The sequence below is a fragment of the Corythoichthys intestinalis genome, chromosome 10 (genome assembly GCF_030265065.1).
Source record: "Corythoichthys intestinalis isolate RoL2023-P3 chromosome 10, ASM3026506v1, whole genome shotgun sequence".
Taxonomy (NCBI): Eukaryota; Metazoa; Chordata; class Actinopteri; order Syngnathiformes; family Syngnathidae; genus Corythoichthys; species Corythoichthys intestinalis.
Window position 1 is genome coordinate 49,639,520 of NC_080404.1, and position 21,223 is coordinate 49,660,742.

At 38.6% G+C, this 21,223-nt stretch overlaps 1 protein-coding gene across 10 annotated transcripts in view; it reads right to left on the bottom strand.

Annotated features, from left to right (window-relative positions):
• The window catches only part of abcg5 (ATP-binding cassette, sub-family G (WHITE), member 5), a 50,747-nt gene that overhangs the window by 3,954 nt on the left and 25,570 nt on the right, over positions 1 to 21,223 (bottom strand). For all 10 annotated transcript variants that reach the window (XM_057849137.1, XM_057849135.1, XM_057849128.1 and 7 more), the window contains 8 exons: positions 16,721 to 16,853; positions 16,199 to 16,338; positions 14,285 to 14,414; positions 13,987 to 14,200; positions 10,072 to 10,277; positions 5,408 to 5,546; positions 3,133 to 3,206; positions 2,942 to 3,053 (listed from right to left, as the gene is read on the bottom strand). In XM_057849137.1, the coding sequence (XP_057705120.1) occupies positions 2,942 to 3,053; positions 3,133 to 3,206; positions 5,408 to 5,546; positions 10,072 to 10,277; positions 13,987 to 14,200; positions 14,285 to 14,414; positions 16,199 to 16,338; positions 16,721 to 16,853 (1,148 nt within the window). The remainder of the gene's footprint in view (positions 1 to 2,941; positions 3,054 to 3,132; positions 3,207 to 5,407; positions 5,547 to 10,071; positions 10,278 to 13,986; positions 14,201 to 14,284; positions 14,415 to 16,198; positions 16,339 to 16,720; positions 16,854 to 21,223) is intronic.

The window sequence follows — 21,223 nt, forward strand, 5'->3', positions numbered from 1 at the left end:
GTTCATGTCAGAAAGCCATCAAATTCAACTGAACTGCACCAATTCTGTCAAGAGGAGTGGTTAAAGATTCAACCAGAAGCTTGCCAGAAGCTTGTGGATGGCTACCAAAAGCGCCTAATTGAAGTGAAAATGGCCAAGGGACATGTTACCAAATATTAGCACTGCTGTATGTATATTTTTGACCCAGCAGATTCGATCACTTTTTTCTGTTCACCCATAACAAAGTCATAAAAGAACCAAACTTCATGAATGTTTTTTGTGACAAAGAAGTATCTGTTCCAATCACTCTATCAGAGAAAAATCTGAGTTGTAGAAATAACTGGAAACTCAAGAGAGCCATGACATCATGTTCTTCACAAGTGTATGTAAACTTTTGACCACAACTGTAAGAAAAAAAAAATCCTCACAATGTTACTCCTTACTTGAGTAATCTTTTCACCAAATACCTTTTTACTTGTACTTTGAGTACACTTTTAGATTACTACTTTTACTTGAGCAATATTATTTTGAAGAAACGCTACTCTTACTTAAGTACAATTTTTGACTACCCACCTCTGCTCCTTTCTAAGCTAAATGGTACCTCGATGTGCATTTGTGTGGAAATGTAGTTCGCGAGCAACAAAAAGAAACGATCACTAAAACTAGTAAAACTCCTTACATGGCTAATACAATGCCCCCTACTCCTTGAAATAGGAAAAGCCGCTGTTTTCTTGTTCAAAAATGAAAAATAAACGCTTGGTGCTTGGGACCAAGTAAATAAGCTTGCTGCTTTTCACTTCCTGACAGCGTCTACGTCAGGCTATTTGGCTATTTGGCTCCTGCCGTTCTGCGCTTGTCTTTTGGACTTTGAAGCATTCTTGATTATAAGCCGCGGCCACCAAATTTTACAAAAAAACTTCATTTATAAATGGCACTGGACTATAAGCTGTAGGGATATTCACAGCAAAAGACATGCAGCCCATCAGCCTTTAAAATCAAACTTTACTAGACTACAAGCCTCAGGGTTCTAAGCGGTGGAAAAAAGTAGCGGCTTATAGTCCTGAAAATTACGGTAGCCTTCAGATGAAAAATTTAAATAGTGCTCTGAGGATCATTGCGTATACAGTGATCTCTCGTTTTTCGCAGTTAATGTGGACCAACCCATCGCGATAAGTGAAAAACCGCGAAGTAGAGCCAAAAAAATAATAGAATTAGGGCTGTCAAAATTATCGCGTTAACGCGCGGTAATTAATTTTTTAAATTAATCCCGTTAAAATATTTGACGCAATTAACGCACATGTCCCGCTCAGACGGTATTCTGCCTTTTGTTTTACAGCAAGGTTTTTTGTGCTGTCTAACAGCGAACTCTTGTGGTCGCTTTGCGACATGGTTTATTGCTTTCTTGCCAGTTCAATATGGCTGCACGACATCTCGGGCTGACGCCTACGTTGTAATGTTGTGCTTATATGATCCTTGGACAAGATTTGTCCGTAAGTATGGTTGTTGTAAAGAATGTACATATTATGTTAGTAAGCGAAATGTTATATTTTTTGTATGAGACGCTTTTTGTTTATGTTTAGTGAACCTGTATAGCGTGCTAAGCTAACGTTGTTGCTAATGCAATGCTTGTGTACTTTTTTTTTGTAGTTTCACTACGGTCTAAAGAGGACCGTGGTTTGAGGCCATTTTATTAATAAATCAGATGAAAAAGGAAGAAGTCTGATTATTAACGCGTCGTTCACTAGCTGTCTAGCTTTGGAAAAAGTAGACGCTTCGGAGTGAGGACAGCATAGACAGATTTAAATGACAGTAGAGTGAAATGCCCACTACAGTCCTTATGTACCGTATGTTGAATGTATATATCCATCTTGTGTCTTATCATTCCATTCCAACAAATTATTTTACAGAATATATATATATAATTTACAGAAAAATATGGCATATTTTATAGATGGTTTGAATTGCGATTAATTGCGATTAATTACGATTAATTAATTTTTAAGCTGTAATTAACTCGATTAAAAATTTTAATCGTTTGACAGCCCTAAATAGAATATAAATTTTTGTGTGTCTGTTCAGTGTATTAATTCAGATTTAGCATTGGAAAGAGATACTGTACATTTAAGAAAGTATACTTAAAAAAACCCGTTTATGTATATATGTTTTAATAATGGTTTGTCAGCACTTCAAATGTAATATTTATGATAGGTCTTCAACATGTCACTGTCCCATAGCATTGGAAAGAGATACTGTACATTTAAGAAAGTATACTTAAAAAAACCCGTTTATGTATATATGTTTTAATAATGGTTTGTCAGCACTTCAAATGTAATATTTATGATAGGTCTTCAACATGTCACTGTCCCACTGAATTATTTCTAAACAAGAATAAAGTAGAAAAAATGCTTGTCTTTATTAAATGCTTCATTTAGTGAGTCCACTCAAATCCGCTCAAGCTGCTCACTTACACACAATGAGTTGCCACAGCAACTGTTTAACCAGTTAAACGATGAATGACGCATGCGGCGCCTTGAAGCTCCAGCTTCCAGGCATCTGTGGCAAACATTAAATGTCTGTCAATCATCGTCAACATTAATAAGCAACTCCAGTGCACTGCCTGACCACCAAAGATCAACAGGCGTGAGGGTGAAACTACTTGATCAGCTGGGGACGGCTTATCTGTATTTTTAGTTTTTTTTTTATTGGAAAAAAAATTTGCGATGGACTGAGGGCGCGAAGTGGTAGGGGATCACTGTACATATCTTCCAAATTTCATTCTGATCTGTCCACGAATAACGAAGGAGTAGCTATTTTAGTCAGTGTCCTCCCCAAGAAGAACAGCAAAGTAAGCAGCTTTTTAAACCCACACTCCCTTGGCCTTAAAGACAGTCCCTCTCATACAATAAAAACACATTAAAACTTAATTTATCTATATAAAGAAAAAGCACAGGGTTTTTTGTACCGTAGGAACCCAGAGCCTACTAGGATCCCTGCTATGTTAAGCAGAGCCACACCAGTGTTGACCATGTTGGGATCCTGGACCACCCCTAAGAGGACCACCGTCAGCAGCTCCCCTGGAAGACATGGAGTGATTCAAGCAAAGTTAGAACACAACGTCTGGGAAAGAGCTCAGTGTGGATGTGACTCGGGCACCTGTAATGTGAGGAACCATCACCACGGCTGTGAAACACAAGAAGCGCCATGTCTCAGGATGCATCCCCACTGTCCTGAAAGGTCAAGAAACAGTGGGTTTAGTGTACCTAATGTTATACAGTACAGGTAGTCCCGGGTTATGAACGAGTTCTGTTCCTACGTTGGCAATGTAACCCGGATTTCCTCTTAAATCGTAATTAACCCTTTAAGAATAACCATCCAAAAAGTCCAAAAATATTGTATTTTCTTTAATGATGGAGGATACACTGCCCTCTGGTGGCAGCGTTAGATCTGGCTGGACTGTCGCCTTGTATGACTGAAGAGCAGACTCAGATGTCTGAAATGGATAAAAATAGCTGGGCGCTGGTTTGGCCCACATCAGGCTGTAAGTTGTTTCAGCTAATATATGTTTGTGAAAGCGTTTGTAATTAAGTTTAGAGCTACAGTTTGTGTATTTACGTGTGAGCTATTTGCTATCAGAATTCTAAATACGTTAGCATTCATAGCATTTAAACTAGCGGATGTTTGTTGGGAAATTAGGCTAATTTGATCTAATTTTACATATTGATTAGACTAGATGGACGTTTGAACACCAATTGTTTTGTGACAAGTGTTTTATTGTTAAAATGCTTGCGTTTTGAACATAAATATTCATATTTGTGTTACAGCTTTACAAATTGTCAAATGTTAAGGAAGGAAAAAAGCTTCAAAAAGCACAATTGCCTTGTTTGCTGTCAGTAAACATGAACTTTACGTTTAGTGAGGAAAGAACACGTCATTGTAATAATGTTTTTAAAAAAAAAAAAAAAAAAAAAAAAAAAAGATACTGTGAGGTACAATAAGATACTGTTTTTGCGACAAAAATAGAAAGACTGGAGACAAAATGGCGGACGAGACTCCGGCGCCATAAAGTCAAAATCGCGTAAGTTGTGTACGTCGTAACCATAGGCGGAGTTTGACTTTTGGGGCGGGGGGGGCACAACAATTTGATGACCCCGAAACGCAGTGTCAGCAATAAAATTAACTTACAAGAATATTTATAATAATAAGATGACAATGAGCGTTTTTTTGTTTCCCATCATTCTTGAGGGGAATTCTAAATCAGGCTACTTAGGACAGCTATACTTTTCGCCAAGATCGTCATCCATTGAATATGGTACGCCCGACGGTGTCGTGCCAATGTAGTTACCCCAGTCAAAAATTGTATCCCCTGGGCGGAGCCATATGGAGGTAGATTTGTGTCTTTATTATTCAATTAAAAAAAAATGTTGCTTCAATTAAAAAAAAAAAGTGGCTTCAGTCAAAATATATATTTTGAACTAAAAGTCACTTCAATGAAAAAAAATTTTTTTTAAATGTGTGAATGCAAAAATAAATTAGAAATTAAAAAAAAAAAAAAAAAAAAACATGCGAAAGCTATTTTTCTTTGAGTTTCTTTCTTTTTTTTTTTTTAATTGAAGTAATGTTGATTTGTGTTTGGACCACATTTTGGCTAAGACATTTTTGTCTTTATTATACAATCAAAAAATAAGTTGCTTCAAATAAAATATAGATTTTCAAAAAGAAAATCACTTCAATCAAAAAAAGAAAAAAATTCAATCATAGAAAAAGTTTTTGAATGCGAAAAAATATTTGAGATTTAAATTTTTGCATTTGAACACTTAATTTTTCATTGAAAAGGTTTTCTTTGATTGAAGCAATCCATTTTGTGTTTGGGCCATTTATGGGTAGGACATTTGTGTCTAAATCTTTCAATCCCCCCCAAAAAATTTGCTTCAATCACAGAAAAAAAAAAAAATGAAAGAAAAAAAATCTTTTTTTTTTTTTTTTAATAATCATATGCAAAGCAAATGACCATCTAAGGTGCTCGAAAAATAATTTTGACCCATTATAAAAATATGTTTTTGTTCATTTCATTCATTTTTGTTGCAGTTTTATTGCTTCACAACTTTTATCTATATAGGAAAGTCAATTATAAGCAATGACGCTTTTCGGCCACCGGGGGGCTGGCCCCCCAGGGCCCCCCTTACAATCCGCTTATGGTCGTAACCCGTGGACAAACTGTATGTACAATTGAAATTAAACTAAATCATTCACTCAATAGTTGAATACAATTCAGTACGTACATTTAAGTCTTTTTAAAAACTATTTCAGTGCCATTTATCATTAGTTGGTCACTAGTAGACGTCCAGTTCATTTGCTGCCTACCCACCAAGTTGGCAGCCAATGAGTTAACAGTGTCCTAGTATAGAGTGTACTTTCAGCAGCTTTTTACCAGTAGAGGAAGGACGTGAAGATGAAGACACTGAGGACGCTGAAGGGCAGGATGTGGAAGATATAGGCCAAGAACATTTGCCATTTACTGTACAAGCCATCTTGACTCTCCTGGTCACCAATGGCACGTAGGGCGGGAACTGCAACACACGCCACAGTGACATCATGTTAGACACAGACACAAGCTATAGTTGCTGTAGTTGCACTCATTTTTTTTACTGATTCAAAGTTAATGTTCCTCCGGCCTGTTTGGGTGCGCGTGAAGTTTATCTTATCATCTCGTATCAGCCCTATCTAACTAAGCAGTACACTGATAACGGAATTATTCAACAGCTAATTGGGAAATTAAACAGGGGTAAACAGGGCATCACAGAAGCACAGTAATATTGCGTCAATATAGCCAAAATCTACAAAACATTCTCACCGACATGCAGACATAGGGATCAAATATGCATTACTGTTACATACATAAATATCAACTTTTGAATTTAATCTTGCGCTTTGAATCGGGCACACCAGCTGTCGTTCCAGTGTCATGATGACATCATTATGTGACTATCTGAGGTTACTTTAGTTCACGAGGAACACCATAAAAAGCTAACCTTGTACGCAGCAATACAGGCAGGCTCATAAAATGGACAGACACTGATAACACAATAGACACACTTAAGTACTGAACAGTAAGTTTAGGTTTGTAGACTAAAAACTGCTGAGGATAGTCACTAATATCTGGAATTATGCAGCAAACAGTCCTTAAGCTTGGCAAGTGTCTGTGTTTGGACAAGAAAATGAAATCACATGAATGAAAAGTACAGTGGTATGAAAAAGTATCTGAACCTTTTGGAATTTCTCACATTCCTGCATAAAATCACCATCAAATGTGATATGATCTTTGTCTAAATCACACAGGTGAAAATACAGTGTCTGCTTTAACTAAAACCACCCATACATTTATAGGTTTTCATATTTTAAGGAGGATAATATGCAAAGAATGACAGAAGGGGGAAAGTTAGTAAGTGAACCCTCTACCTAAGGAGACTTGAAGAGCAATTGAAACCAATTTTTACCAAACGATTTAAGTCAGGTGTGTGCCCAAACACTGATGAGTGGTTTGAAGCTGCCCTGCCCACTATAAAACACACACCTGGTAAGAAATGTCTTGATGAGAGGCATTGTCTGATGTGCATCATGGCTCGGTCAAAAGAGCTGTCTGAAGACCTGCGATCAAGGATTGTTGATTTGTGTAAAGCTTGGAGAGGATACAAAACCATTTCTAAAAGTCTGGATGTTCATCAATCGGCACTCAGAGAAGTTGTCTACAAATGGAGAGAGCTTGGCACTGTTGCTTTTCTCCCAAGGAGTGGCCGTCCACCAAAGATGACGCTAAGAGTTCAGTGCAGAATACTCAGAGGGGTAAAAAAGAACCCTAGAGTGTCTGCTAAAGACTTACAGAAATCACTGGCACAGTCCGATATCTTTGTACACACATCAATTATATGTAAAACTATGGCCAAGGATGGTGTTCATGGGAGGACTCCAAGGAGGAAGCCACTTCTGTCTAAAAAAAGAATTAAAAAAAAAAAAAAACATTGTTGCTCCTTTAATGTTAGAAAAAAGGCACTTGGACACTCCACGTTCGAGGCAAAATATTTTGTGGACTGATGAAACCAATGTTGAATTGTTTGGGAGTAACACACAACATCATGTGTGAAGGAAAAATGGAACAGCTCACTAACATCAACACCTCATCCCCACCGTGAAGCATGGTGAAGGGAGCATCATGATTTGGGGCTGTTTTGCTACCTCGGGGCCTGGACAACTTGCAAGGATTCATGGAAGAATTAATTCAAAAGTTTATCAGGATGTTTTGCAGGAAAGCCCCCCATTGAGATGCTGTGGCATGACCTAAATACAGCGATTCATGCTGGACATCCCAGGAATCTGACTGGACTACAGCAGTTTTGTAGAGAAGAATGGGCCAAGATTAGTCCTGATCGATGTGCTAGACTGACTGGGGGTGTGTGAAAAATGTTGAATGTGATGGTTCACTTACTTATTTTTCCCCCCTTCTGTCCTTCTTTGCATAATATCCTTATTAAAATATGAAAACCGATAAAGGTTTGGGTGGTTTTAGTTAGTTTTTTCATCTGTGGGATTTTGATCACATTTGATGGTGATTTTATCAGAAATGTGAGAAATTCCCAAAGTTTCAGATACTTTTTCATACCACTGTGTGACTCTCCATTGGGGCAGTGAGTGCATGCCCCGCTAAATTGACATATATATATATTTTTTTTCATAATTAATACAAAGAAGTGACTACAAACTGAAATGTGTATGTTCCTACATATTGTCTAAAATCTATATTTGGAGTTATTCTCATCTGACTTCCTTTCCAGAAGCAGTCACGATTGATTTTGACATGCAATAAGCAGGGGTGGGTAGAGTAGCCAATTAATGAGTAACATTGTGAGTAACTGCTTACAATATGAGATATTTTTTTTAATAATGTTTTTTTTTCTCAGCACAACTTCATCTACACGAACTATTATTATACAGGTAGTCCCGGGTTACGATGGCCCCGTCTTGCACGATTTTGACATTACGACGCCTGAGTCTCGTCGGTTTTTTTTTGTGTTTTATTTTTTAAATGTTGACTTTAGTTTTGTGATGCATGCTTTATTTTGGCGCAGGAAGCGTAGAGCAGGTACTACTTCCACATGCGAGTGCATGTAGACGCGTGCACGCCACACACGCACACACAGAGCTGTCGAGTGACAGAGGTGGCAACCTGCGTGCACATTTGTTGCTTGTGAATCATCCAGAGGCGATGGCTGTGTATAACCCCTTTTGTACTGTTTACTGTGCGTTCTCAATTGTGGGCGAATACTTGGGGTGAGTTTATGTGATTGTTTTTGATGATGTGCAGACGTTAAATAATACATGCTAATCGTTTGTTATTGCTGTATCAGCAGCTACTTGTAAACGCAAATTTGAAATGCTGTTATTGAAGAACAGACTGATTTAATGTAATTTAATTTTAGTTTCATTCTGTTAGTGTTGATGTCATGAGGAGCTGAATAAAGTCGGCAATCCACACGGACGTCTGACATCATAATTTCGGAGCTTAGCTCACTGTCTAGTTAGCACATAGCTCCAATGTCTTGGCGAGGACAATACAATGACATATAATAAATGTTTTTGGATATGTAGTTTTACATCGCCGGTGCAGGAACAGAACTTTGTAAACCGGGGACTACCTGTACTGTACTATAACCTATTACATGACCATATTAGGCCAAAAAAGATGACACATAAATTATCGAATTCAGACCATTAACAACACTTGCAACATGACCCGTCCAACCAGCATTAATGCCCTCTGGTGGAGAAAAAACATGGTTACCTCTGACTGGCATAATGGATCCATGGTTATTGTCACGTCCTGTCAGCAACAATTAATCAATTAATAAATTATTTGACAACTAATTTGACAATCAATTTTTGCCGGCAGCTATGAGCAGTCCCCTTTGGGTCTTTGTTTGTGTGTAATGTGTGGCTGTGCGTGAGCCAGTGATTAGAGCGAGAGAGAGAGAGAGTTCACTGCTACGCTCAGGTTGGATTGCTGAATCAATATTATGAAGTGTCGAGAGTTGGATTGTCTTTTGTGTTGTTAGATCCAGTGTGCCTCTGTCAAAGTGAGTAAATGAAGCCACTTGTATTGTTTGTATTCTTTGTTGATGAGATGATACTACTTAGCACGGAGCGCTAAACTAGTTAACGATTATCAGTGTCTTAAATGTCCGTTTGTATTATGTTTTGAAGAAATATAATAGCACTTAAGTTATTGTTAGATAGTAAAGTTTTCCCATTCTTTTTATTAAAAAAAAAAAACATACATATAAACCCATTCATATAACAGCTTTCAACACAAACTCCCATTCATACTGTAAATTGTCATACAAAAGAGTGTGCTTTGAAATTGGATTGTATTTATAAACAACTGTTTGATAAGGTAAACTGAATACAGTAAGCCTCCTCCTTATTAGATTTTGCCTTTTAGTTTAAAGAAAATAAATGAGTCATTGTTGATCAATTTATGCCCACAAGAAAAAGAAATGTCAATCATCAGCACTTTTTTGTTATTTGAAAGAACAGGACTTTGGTCTGATTTGCGTACTGAGAAATTCTTTTTATGTTTTATACTCATAACCTTAATTAAAAACTTTTACAAATTGTTGGACTGTCATCCATTTTGTCTTCATTGTTATTTACAACACAACTTAAAAAACTTCAAGTTAAATTGAAATAAAATAAAACAAAGTCAAGGTAATTGAAAAAGTGACATTTATCAGATTATTCGATTATGAAAATAATCGTTAGTTACAGCCCAATACTGCCGAAATCTCTGGCAAAAATAAAGTCAGTATGTAGAATAAAGACGGAAAATGTAACAACTGTAGTTTAGCCCAAAGTAGCGGAGTAAGAGTCATGTTTCTTCTTCGCAAATCTACTCAAGTATAAGCAAAAAGTATTGCCTGGTAAAACCACACTACATTTTTCTCAAAATGTTACTCAAGTAAAATGTAACGGAGTAAATGTAGAGCGTTACTACCCACCTCTGGCAACAAGTGACTATCAACGGGACGTCATTACGTTACTCACAAAGGGCGACCGCGTTCAGCATTCCGGTGTAGGGCGAGGCACCGACGCACTGGTAGATGATGCCGATGCGGTCCTGCACGGCGCCTTTAGCAACATCGTCGTCCAAACGCATGACGAAAAAGGCCACGAAGAGGCCGTAGATTAGGTTCTGAGAGAGACGCATCAGGACCCCCATACGATCTCTAGACAGGTTCCGCATGGTGCGCCTTTGGGGAAGACAAAAAATATACAGTTGTGGTCAAAAGTTTACATACACTTGTGAAGAACATAATTTCATGGATCTCTTGAGTTTCCTGTTATTTCTACAACTCAGATTTTTCTCCGACAGAGTGATTGGAACAGATACTTCTTTGTCATAAAAAACATTCATGAAGTTTGGTTCTTTTATGACTTTATTATGGGTGAACAGAAAAAAGTGATCAAATCTGCTGGGTCAAAAATATACATACAGCAGCGCTAATATTTGGTAACATGTCCCTTAGCCATTTTCACTTCAATTAGGCGCTTTTGGTAGCCATCCACAAGCTTCTGGCAAGCTTCTGGTTGAATCTTTGACCACTCCTCTTGACAGAATTGGTGCAGTTCAGTTACATTTGATGGCTTTCTGACATGGACTTGTTTCTTCAGCATTGTCCACAAGTTCTCAATGGCGTTTAAGTCAGGACTTTGGCAAGGTCATTCGAAAACCTTAATTCTAGCCTGATTTAGCCATTCCATTACCACTTTTGTTGTGTGTGGGTCATTGTCCTGTTGGAACACCCAACTGCGCCCAAGACCCAATCATCGGGCTGATGACGTTAGGTTATCTTGAAGAATTTGAAGGTAATCTTCCTTCTTCATTATCCCATTTACTCTCTGTAAAGCACCAGTTCCATTGGAAGCAAAACAGCCCCACAGCATAATACTACCACCACTGTGCTTGATGGTAGGCATGGTGTACTTGGGGTTAAAGGCCTCACCTTTTCTCCTCCAAACATATTGCTGGGCATTGTGGCCAAACAGCTCGATTTTTGTTTCGTCTGACTACAGAACTTTCCTCCAGAAGGTCTTATCTTTGTCCATGTGATCAGCCGCAAACTTCAATCGAGCCTTAAGGTGCCACTTTTGGAGCAAGGACTTCCTTCTTGTACGGCAGCCTCTCAGTCCATGGAGATGCAAAACACGCTTGACTGTGGACATGCATTTTGTCCAGCACTAGGATTTATGCAATACATTGAAAATAGCATATTATGTCAAAGCTCTTGCCTCCGAGCATAGACTTCACTATCAGTTGACAAGACAGCTCCCACAAATATTGCGCCATGCCTTCCCGTTGGGGGCCGACCCAGGCAGAGCATTTGGCTTGGTGATGAACTCAAACACACGCTTCGTTTAAGTGCCGCATTTAGGTGGAAAAAGGATGAAAGTTTTACTGCATACAAGCAGGCAGGAGTGTCTCAAGAGTGATTTGGTCGACGATTCAAGGTAATTATTGTATAAAATAGCTCCATTCATGCACTTTGAAACATTGTGAAAAAAACGCATGGAAAAAATTGCTGTAACTTTAGCTCGAAATATTTCCATAAAATGAATGATAACTGCCTGTTTTTTTTTTTTTTTTTTTTGCTTTTAACCATGTATCTAGACCAGGGGTGTCCAAACTTTTTACAAAGGGGGCCAGATTTGGTGTGGTAAAAATGTGGAGGGCCAACCTTGCCTGACGTCCTTTACGTAGAACAATATCTTGAAGCAAATTTTAGCAAGCCATTCTGTGTGTCACATTTGCTTTATTAATCTTTTAAATTAATAATTTCAACAATCTCGCAACTAGCCTTCAGGGCGTTCTTTTTCGACTCTCGGGCTCTTGCGAAAATGCTGCTTCTGTAAAATTAAACTAGCTTCAAGTTGCTTCAATTTCTCGTCACGTATCTTCCCTGTAATCTTGTCGTACACGTCATTGTGTCTTGTTGGTAATATTGCCTCGCATTGAACTCTTTAAAAACAGCGACTGTCTCTTTGCGAATGAGGCAGACACAATTGTTGCGTATTTTAGTGAAGAAATAGTCCAATTTCCACCTATCCTTGAAAGTGTCGCCATTTTAGAAAATTGGGGTAATGTTAGAGTGCTGCTGCCTTTTACTGGGTAAATGAGGAGCAGCATTTAGTGTGTAAGTTACTTCATATGCTGGTAGCAGTACTGCTGACCAATTTATTAAGTCTGTGTGCGGGCCAGACGTTATTGATTTTATGACAGAGGCTAGGGGCCGGATGAAATTTGTCCACGGGCCGGACTTTGGACATGTCTGATCTAGACTGTTCTATATTCATATAAATATAAATTCAGGGATGTACGCATTTATTTACAAGAATTTTCAACTTAAAAAGCTCTTTGTTTTGTGATGGCCGCCACGTTGGATTTACACAACAGCGTAACTTTAGCTCGAAATATTTATGTAAAATGAATGATAATTGTTTGCTTTTTTGCTTTTAACCGAGAATCTAGACCAGGAGTCCCCAGACTTTTTCCTGTGAGGGCCACATAACTTTTCCCTTCTCTGATGAGGGGCCGGGGTCAGTTTGTAACAGAAAAAGTGTGACGATTGCAGGAGTGCCTAAATGTAAAAATGTATTGTTTTTCAGAAAGCCACAATCAAATAACCCTTTCTGGATTCTTCATGGAACAAAAGTAAATAAAATAACAATAATACTATAATATTAAAGATGCACGATAATATTGGTTACCGATAATTATCGGCCGACAATGGCAATTATGACGTCACACCGATAAGATATTTTAAAAAATTCAACCGATAATGCAATCCGATAATTCTATACTTTATTTAGCCTTCAATTGTGAGCAACCGAAAAAGTTTTGTCGAATTCTGGGCCGGCGCCCCAACCCCTCCTAAAGGTATTTTTTGTGCAATTAAGTAATTAATTTGTAAGCATTATGAATATTAATTAATATACAATGATTCAACGTTGGAATTTACTACTTGCTCACATTTGATGTGGAAAAAGTAGTGATAAATTGTATTTTTGCACAGTAACATTTCCTCTTTTTAATAATCTAAATTGGTGTCTATGTATATCTTTTCAATAGAGTTATCGGCTTGACGTTATCGGTTATCGGCTGGTAGGAGGAGGTGATTATTGGTTATCGGTATCGGTTGAAAAATGCATTATCGTGCATCACTATATAATATAATATAGTATAATAATAACACTATTAATTAAATAATAACCAAATAACCCTCTCTGGGTTCTTCACAGAAAAAAGCCAGGAAAAAAATAACATTATTGGAAAAATACAAAAGTTCAGGGGGCCGGACCAAATGTGGAGGCGGGCCGTTGTTTGGGGACCCCTGATCTAGACTGTTCTATGTTCATATCGGTAGAAATTACGGGATGTACGCATTTATTTACAAAAATACAAGAAGTTAAAAAGCTCTTTGTTTTGTGATGGCCGCCATGTTTTATCCATGCACAGTAGCGTAAGTTTACATTCAAATGATCAGATAATTTTCGGCCAAATGCCAATTTTTGGGCAAAAAAGTAGTCATTTAGACATTTCTGCGTCCGTACAAAAAAATCGGCCTTTAAATGTTTTTTGTTTTTGTAACATTTCGATCTAAAAACGATGAGGGCCAGATAACCGGCAAGACGTACTGAGGCAATAATGACATCGGAATTCAACCTCAATAAGTTATTATATATAGAAAAATGCAAAATTTGCTTTCGTTGAGTAAAATTAAGATGAGTCTGCATGCTTTTCCTCAAGTTTCCGATGTGAAAATAGAGTGATTTATTAGCTGTTGAAAACTTCCTCTAAATAAAGAAATTTTAAGTTGCTGTTATGGGCAAAAACCACCAATGTGGGTGAGTCCAAATTTCCATCATGATGTCAAATATCAAACAGTAATGATTGACAGTGACCTGAATAGCACGGCCAACTTGGCAACGCCTCCGGGCGACTCTTTGCTCTTGAAGGGGATGGCGGCCTTGTTTTGGACATTAAGGCTCTCCTGCATTCTGGCCAACATTCGGTTAAAGATGGCAGATGCCCTGTAGGAGCATGTGATCTCGTGCATTCGGGTGAAGGTGGCCGCCTCACGATCGCTGCTGCGCGTGTCCACCGAAGTGAAGTCGACTGTTTTTGGACGTAATAAATATGACGAGCCGTTTTATTTTTACAATGTCGTTCAAAGCACGTGTAAATCTAATGCATACATACCATAGATGTCAAAAGGGTTGCAGTATTCCGGACACTCATATCCACACTGGCTGAAGAAGTCCACCATTTCATTTGGCTGGCCACAGAAAACTAACTCACCGCGACTCATCACTGCAATCCTGCTGAACACCTAAAAAAAGAAAACAACAACGAGAGGAGCACTCTGAGGGAGCATCAATCCACCGAAGTAGCCACATTGAATTTGACCCTGTGAACTTCAATCTAATAACCCCATAATTTAATCACCTATTCCATTTCATGTTACAAACAAATCCTTTTTTCGTTCTTGAGTTGAACAAATTCGGACTTTGTGACCTTTTTCCTTTGACCATATGACCCCAAAATTTCATCATCTCTTCTGTTTCCTATGACAAATCCTGCAAGTTTAATAACAATCCCTGAATTTTATTTTGAGCTATCTTAACACAAACAAAACAAACAAACAAACAAAAATAGAAAAACTACTGAATGGAAACGACTACCGTAATTTTCGCACTTTAAGCCGCTACTTTTTCCCCTCATGTTGAATCCTGTGGCTTGTAGACCAGTGTGGCTTATTTGTTGATTTATTTGAGTTAATAGGTAACACTTTATTTGACAGCAGCGTCATAACACCGTCATAATAATGAAATGACACTATCATGGGCATGAATGAACGCTTAAGACAATTGTCATTTAGTGTGTTCCGGCAAATTATGTCACTAACTCCATTTATGTCCAGCTCGGATCTTTTACATCCATTCAAAAGTGAGATCATTTGCCGGATGACGCGAAATGACATCTGTCATAAGCATCCATTAATGCTCATGGCAGTGTCATGTCATTGTTATGATGGTCTTATGACAGTCTTATGGCGCCACTGTCAAATAAAGCGTTACCAAATACTATAACTAGCAATTAATGAAACTAAAACATTAACTGAATAAATAATTAGCACAGAACGTGAATTTTGATTGTAATTTACATCTGTAGCGCTGCAATGCATGCTAGGAGGCATGTTGGACGATGACAGTGTTGATAACAGGTGGCAGCAGTGGTTGACCGTCTCCCCAAAGGGAGCAAAGACGGCCAAATGAAGCTTCTTGAAGCAATGAAGCTTTGCAGCCAATTGGTTCAAAGCTTGATGGGGTTTGGTTTTATGACAGTCTTATGATGCCACTGTCAAATAGAGTGTTACCAGTTAATATATTTTAGTGTAAATATTCCATGACACAGTCAGGGCAGCTGCGGCTTATATTCCAGTGCGGTTTATCTATGAATAAATGCCTTTTTCGTGTCAAATTTGGAGGACGACGACTTATAGACTTATAGCCTTATAGTCCAAAAATTACGGTACATAACCTCCACTCCCATTGGTTTCTTCAAAACATGGCTCTTGTAAATGAATTTGACTTCTATTATTCAATAATTCAATAATTCAACAAACTTGTTCTTTTTTTGTTGTCCCAGAAACATGTGCATTTTAACCAATCGGAGCTAACTATCCATGCTGATCACATGTCACTATGTTAGCCAATTGAACGAACAACTGGAGTCCAGGCAGGGTTGATTGTTGTGTGCATGGGCACATCAACGTAAGTTGACTGTCTCGGCGGACTCAGATACATACGCCGAGAACTCAGTGGAATAAATCAATAATGAGTATCGGTGGAAACAGAGTACGCTACACTAGCACTTTATTAGGCTTGTAGTAAACACTTGTATATGTAAATCTGACGTTTAGTAGGTTTTCTTCGAGATGCGTGTGGCAGCCTGGCAGTTTTTTTCTTTTTTTTAACATGGAGGTTCGACATATTTTTGGAATCAAAGCACCGTTCCGACCCCAAATTTCATAACCGAACAGTGTTCCGGATGGTTCCGGCCCACTTTTACCCGTTTCTCATTCAATTTAAAGTCATTTGACTGTGTTTTTACCGTAAAGATTTCCGAGCGAGGCTGGTGGATGGTGACGATGACGACGCGGTTCCGTCGGGCCAGCTCGGCCAACAGCACTACGATCTGATTGGCCGTCATGCTGTCCAGGCCTGTAGTGGGCTCGTCCAATAGGATCACCCCTGCAAATTATGACATCATGCCTAGTTAAAACTTTTAAACTTGAGTCGTTGCAGATAAGAGCTGACTTATTTATGACTTAATTAGCCTAATGAGGACAATTAAAAGATTGTCTCTCAAAGTACAATTAAACAGAGATTAATTCATTTTCTGCTTGATTGCAGGGGAAATGAATAGGAACTCCTCACACTACGTGTGTGCGCACGGTCATTTTAATCCTGAATGATGAGGACGAGGGCCTTCGTCCTCAGTGGAGTTCCGCAGAAAAGATAAAACGAGCCCAGAGCTCTCTCACTTTTCCATTCCGCTTTGATAACTGTGGACTTTTACTTTCTCTGCCATCATTCTGGTTCACCCCCTCCCATTCCCTTGGCACTGACATACTGGGGTCCTGCAGGAGCTGGCTGGCGATGGAGACCCTTCTCCTCTCGCCTCCGGAGATTCCAGGGAAAACACGTCCGCCGATGACACTGCGGGCCACGTGGGTCAGACTGAGCTCTGCCATGACTGCTGACACCTTTAGAAACGCACGGATCACACTTCAGCACTGAACCAAATTCGATTGCAAAATGTTATATGCCATTAAAAAATATATACCGTAATTTTCAGAATTTAAGCCGCTACTTTTTGCCCTCATTTTGAATCCTGCTGCTTCTGGTCCAATGCAGTTTATTTGTTGATTTATTTGGGTTAATAGTAGGGCTGTCAAAATTATCGCGTTAACGGGCGTTAATTAATTTTTTAAATTAATCACGTTAAAATATTTGACGCAATTCACGCATGCACTGAATGACCCGCACAAGGATTGCCTCAAACAGATTACAATGACGCCGTTTATGGACATTAAGAGTGAAGAGAATGCCACCGGCTGCTTGGGGGCAGCGCCTTTCCAGACTGTTGAGTTAATTATCGAGGGTTGATTGAATATTTGCTTGATTGATTGAATATTTGATTGTGCTCATATATACCTAATACATACATAATACATATTGCCATATTTTTTCTTATTGATATACCCAGTAAATGATTATTGCTTGCTATACTAGGTTGTAGTATAATGTTTAAGTGTTATAAAGTGTTAAAGAGGGTCAGGGTGACAACTGCCTTGCTTCATGGACGCAACATTGCGTAACTAGACCTTCTGGGACATCTTCAGCATCTTACGTCTAGACTTTCATCTAGACCAGACATGTCCAAAGTCCGCCCCGGGGGCCAAATGCGGCCCGTGGTCAAATTTCATCCGGCCCCCAGCCTCTGTAATAAAATCAATAACATCTGGCCCGCACACAGACTTAATAAATTGGTCAGCAGTACTGCTACCAGCATATAAAATAGTTTACACACTAAATACTGCTCCTCATTTACCCACTAAAAGGCAGCAGCACTCTAAGCAACATTACCCCATGTGACCCTTTACTTCCAATTTTCTAAAATGGCGACAATCAACAAAAAAAAGTTGACTGCGACAGCCAACGCTTCAAGGATTAGGTGAAAATTGGACTATTTCGACAAGATTACAGGGAAGATACGCAGTGAGAAATTGAAGCAACTTTTAGCTAGTTTAATTTCACAGCAGCAGTATTTCGCAAGAGCCCGAGAGTCGAAAGACAACGGCACAAAGGCTAGTTGTGAGATTGTTGAAATTATTAATTTAAAAAACATAATGACGCAAATGTGACACACAGAATGGTTTGCCAAAATTTGCTTAAATATATTGTCCTATGTAAAGGACGTCAGCCAAGGTCGGCCCCCCACATTTTTACCACACCAAATCTGGCCCCCTTTGCAAAAAGTTTGGACACCCCTGATCTAGACTTTCGAGGACATCTTCCATTCGAGGACATCTTCCATGGCCGCAGCGTTGCATAACTGAAGTGTCTGGGTCATTCTGACCACTTTATCTAAGTGCCTTTGCTTACACACGTGTATTTAGTTAGTTCCGCCTACATGCTCACACATAGCCAATCAAAATCACATGGGTGTCTCCAGCTTGCTTTCCCCCTCCCTTTAGGGCAGCACCTTTCTGTGTTAGGACAAGCCCCTAATAAAAGAAAGTGCAAGGAGTTTAGTTTTAGATCAATTTTGGTGACTAAACAGCATAATCTAGCATTTCACTGTCTAGTCCCTCCTTGCTCTCCTTGGCCAAGAAAACAGTGTCTTCTCTCCTTATTTTTGGGTAATTTTACGAATGTCTACCTAAGGATGTATTTTTGAACTTGACACATACTAATGTTATTCTTTTAGGAGAATTAGTAGTTGTGAGACGTTTATGCTGTTGCATTGTGCTATATGTGCTCCACACATATTTCTGTAAGTATTCTTTCTTTTAGTGGCAATTATGTGTCTCTTGTTGTATTTCGGGTAAGATATGTACAGAGATATATATGTTATAAAGGCGAGTTGACATGGGCGTTCTTTGGACCGCGCCGTTTATTGGCATAAGCATCGGCAACTCCTTCACAACAAACAAAAGTATCATTTAGTGCAGGGGTCCCCATCTGCCGGGCCGCGGACCGGTACCGGTCCGTGGCGCATTTGCTACCGGGCCGCACAGAAATAATAATTTAATAACGACCGCATTACGGGATAGATTACATGTCGTCATAGAAATCCATTGATTGGACTGCTACCAGTACATCTTGTTTGTTTATATAATATATCTATGTGCGCTTGTCCTCGATAATAACGTATTGCTAGGCTGCGGGCGCATCACATTTGTTCCCGGAAATAATTAGCCCCCACACGAGCGAAGATGACTGGAAAACAGACGTCTTTGGAGATATTTTTACGGCGAAAAGGGCACCTGACGAGCCTACAACCTCGAAGACCCACGAACTGCAAAGGAGTGGATTCGTGACCCGTTTGTGAATAAATAGAGTGATTCGACAATGTACAACAGTAAGATCAACTTGTAGAGGTGGCAACTGACAGCGACCTTATTAAACGTACATTTGAGACAACAACTCTACCGAGGTTCTAGATTAAAGTCATTCTGGAATATCCTGACATCGCTACAAGACCATTGAAAAACTTGCTACAATTTCCAACATCGTATCTTTGTGAAGCGGGCTTCTTAATTAATGCTTAACGACAAGGCGAAGTCGTTAATGGTGAGAGCGGTGTGCAGTTGTTCTGTGCAGCTTACATGGCAGGATGTATCTGAGGAGAACTTTTCTACAAGTCCTTCCATGATCAAACGTAAGTTAATATTCCTTTCTTTCAAGAAAGTTTTGAGTGTTTACTTTGGAATCGCTGCATTTGCGCATTTTGCGGCAATGTTTAATGTTACGCGCATGCGCAGAACCTCATCGTTGCAATTTTTGATGGGTTGCAAAATTTGTCAGAACACCGGTCCGTGAAAAAAAAAACAACCAAATAACACCGGTCCGTAGTGCACAAAAGGTTGGGGACCCCTGATTTAGTGAAAGCACAACAAAAATAATATTCCTATCTCTCAAAAAAAATTAATGTTCACAAAAAGAAAAGCAATTCAGTCTGTAGTAATGTGGCCCTATTCTCACACAGTTAAACAACAATGCAAAGTGAACTGGCATTCCTAATCAAAATAGCTATGCAAAATACACATCAAACTTACTCAGACTTTGGTCACTCTATTCTTATTATTGTTATTTTTATTCTTATTGATATATAAACTTTACTTTTGATTGAACATTTTACAAATTTTATTAAAACGAAAACATAAGGGGTTTTAATATAAAATTACTATAACTTGTAACTATAACATTTATCTTTTAAGAACTACAAGTCTTTCTATCCGTGGATCACTTAAACAGAAAGAATGTTATTAATGCCATTTGTGGATTTATTGTTATAATAAACAAATACAGTACTTATGTACAGGATGTTGTATGTATATATCCGTCTTGTGTCTTATCTTTCCATTCCAATAATAATTTACAGAAAAATATGGCATATTTTAGAGATGGTTTGAATTGCGATTAATCACGATTAATTAATCTTTAAGCTGTGATTAACTCGATTAAAAATGTTAATCATTTGACAGCCCTAGTTAATAGGTAACACTTTCTTTGACAGCGGCGATATAAGACTGCCATAAGACCGTCATAATTATGACATGACACTATCTTGGGCATTAATGACATTATGAATAATGTCACTAACTCCAATTATGTCCAGATCGGATCTTTAAATCCCATTCAAAAGTGAGATAATTTGCCAGATGACACAAAAACGACATCTGTCATAAGCATTCATTAATGCTCATGGCAGTGTCATGTCATAATTATGATGGTCTTATGAAAGTCTTTGGCGCCACTTCCAAATAAAGTGTTACAAAACACAATAACTCACAATTAATGAAACAACTGTAACTGAAGACATAATTAACACAGAACATGAATTTTGATTGTTATTTACATCTGTAGTGCTGCAATGCATGTTAGGAGGCATTTTAGATGACAACAATGTTGACAGCAGGTGGCAGCAGAGGTTGACCGTCTACCCCAAGGGAGCAGTGATGCCCAAATGAAACTTCTTGAAGCAATGAAGCTTTGCAGCCAATCTGTTCAAAGCTTCATTGTGGTTCATTTGATCTTATGACAGTCTTATGATGCCGCTGTCAAATATAGTGTTACCAGTTAATAGCTTTTGGTGTAAATATCCCATAATACAGTGAGAACAGCTGGGGGCTTATCGTCCAGTGCAGCTTATCTATGAACAAATGCCGTTTTCATGTCAGATCTGGTGGGTGGCGCCTTCTAGTCCGAAAATTATGGTATTTTCCTTGTACAACTCAATCACCGATATTGACGGGAAAAGACGTCCAATCTGTGGTGACTCTCTGCCCTAGCAGCCAAATTGGATTGGACATCTATCGTCATCACTGACAGCGAATAAGTTAATGAC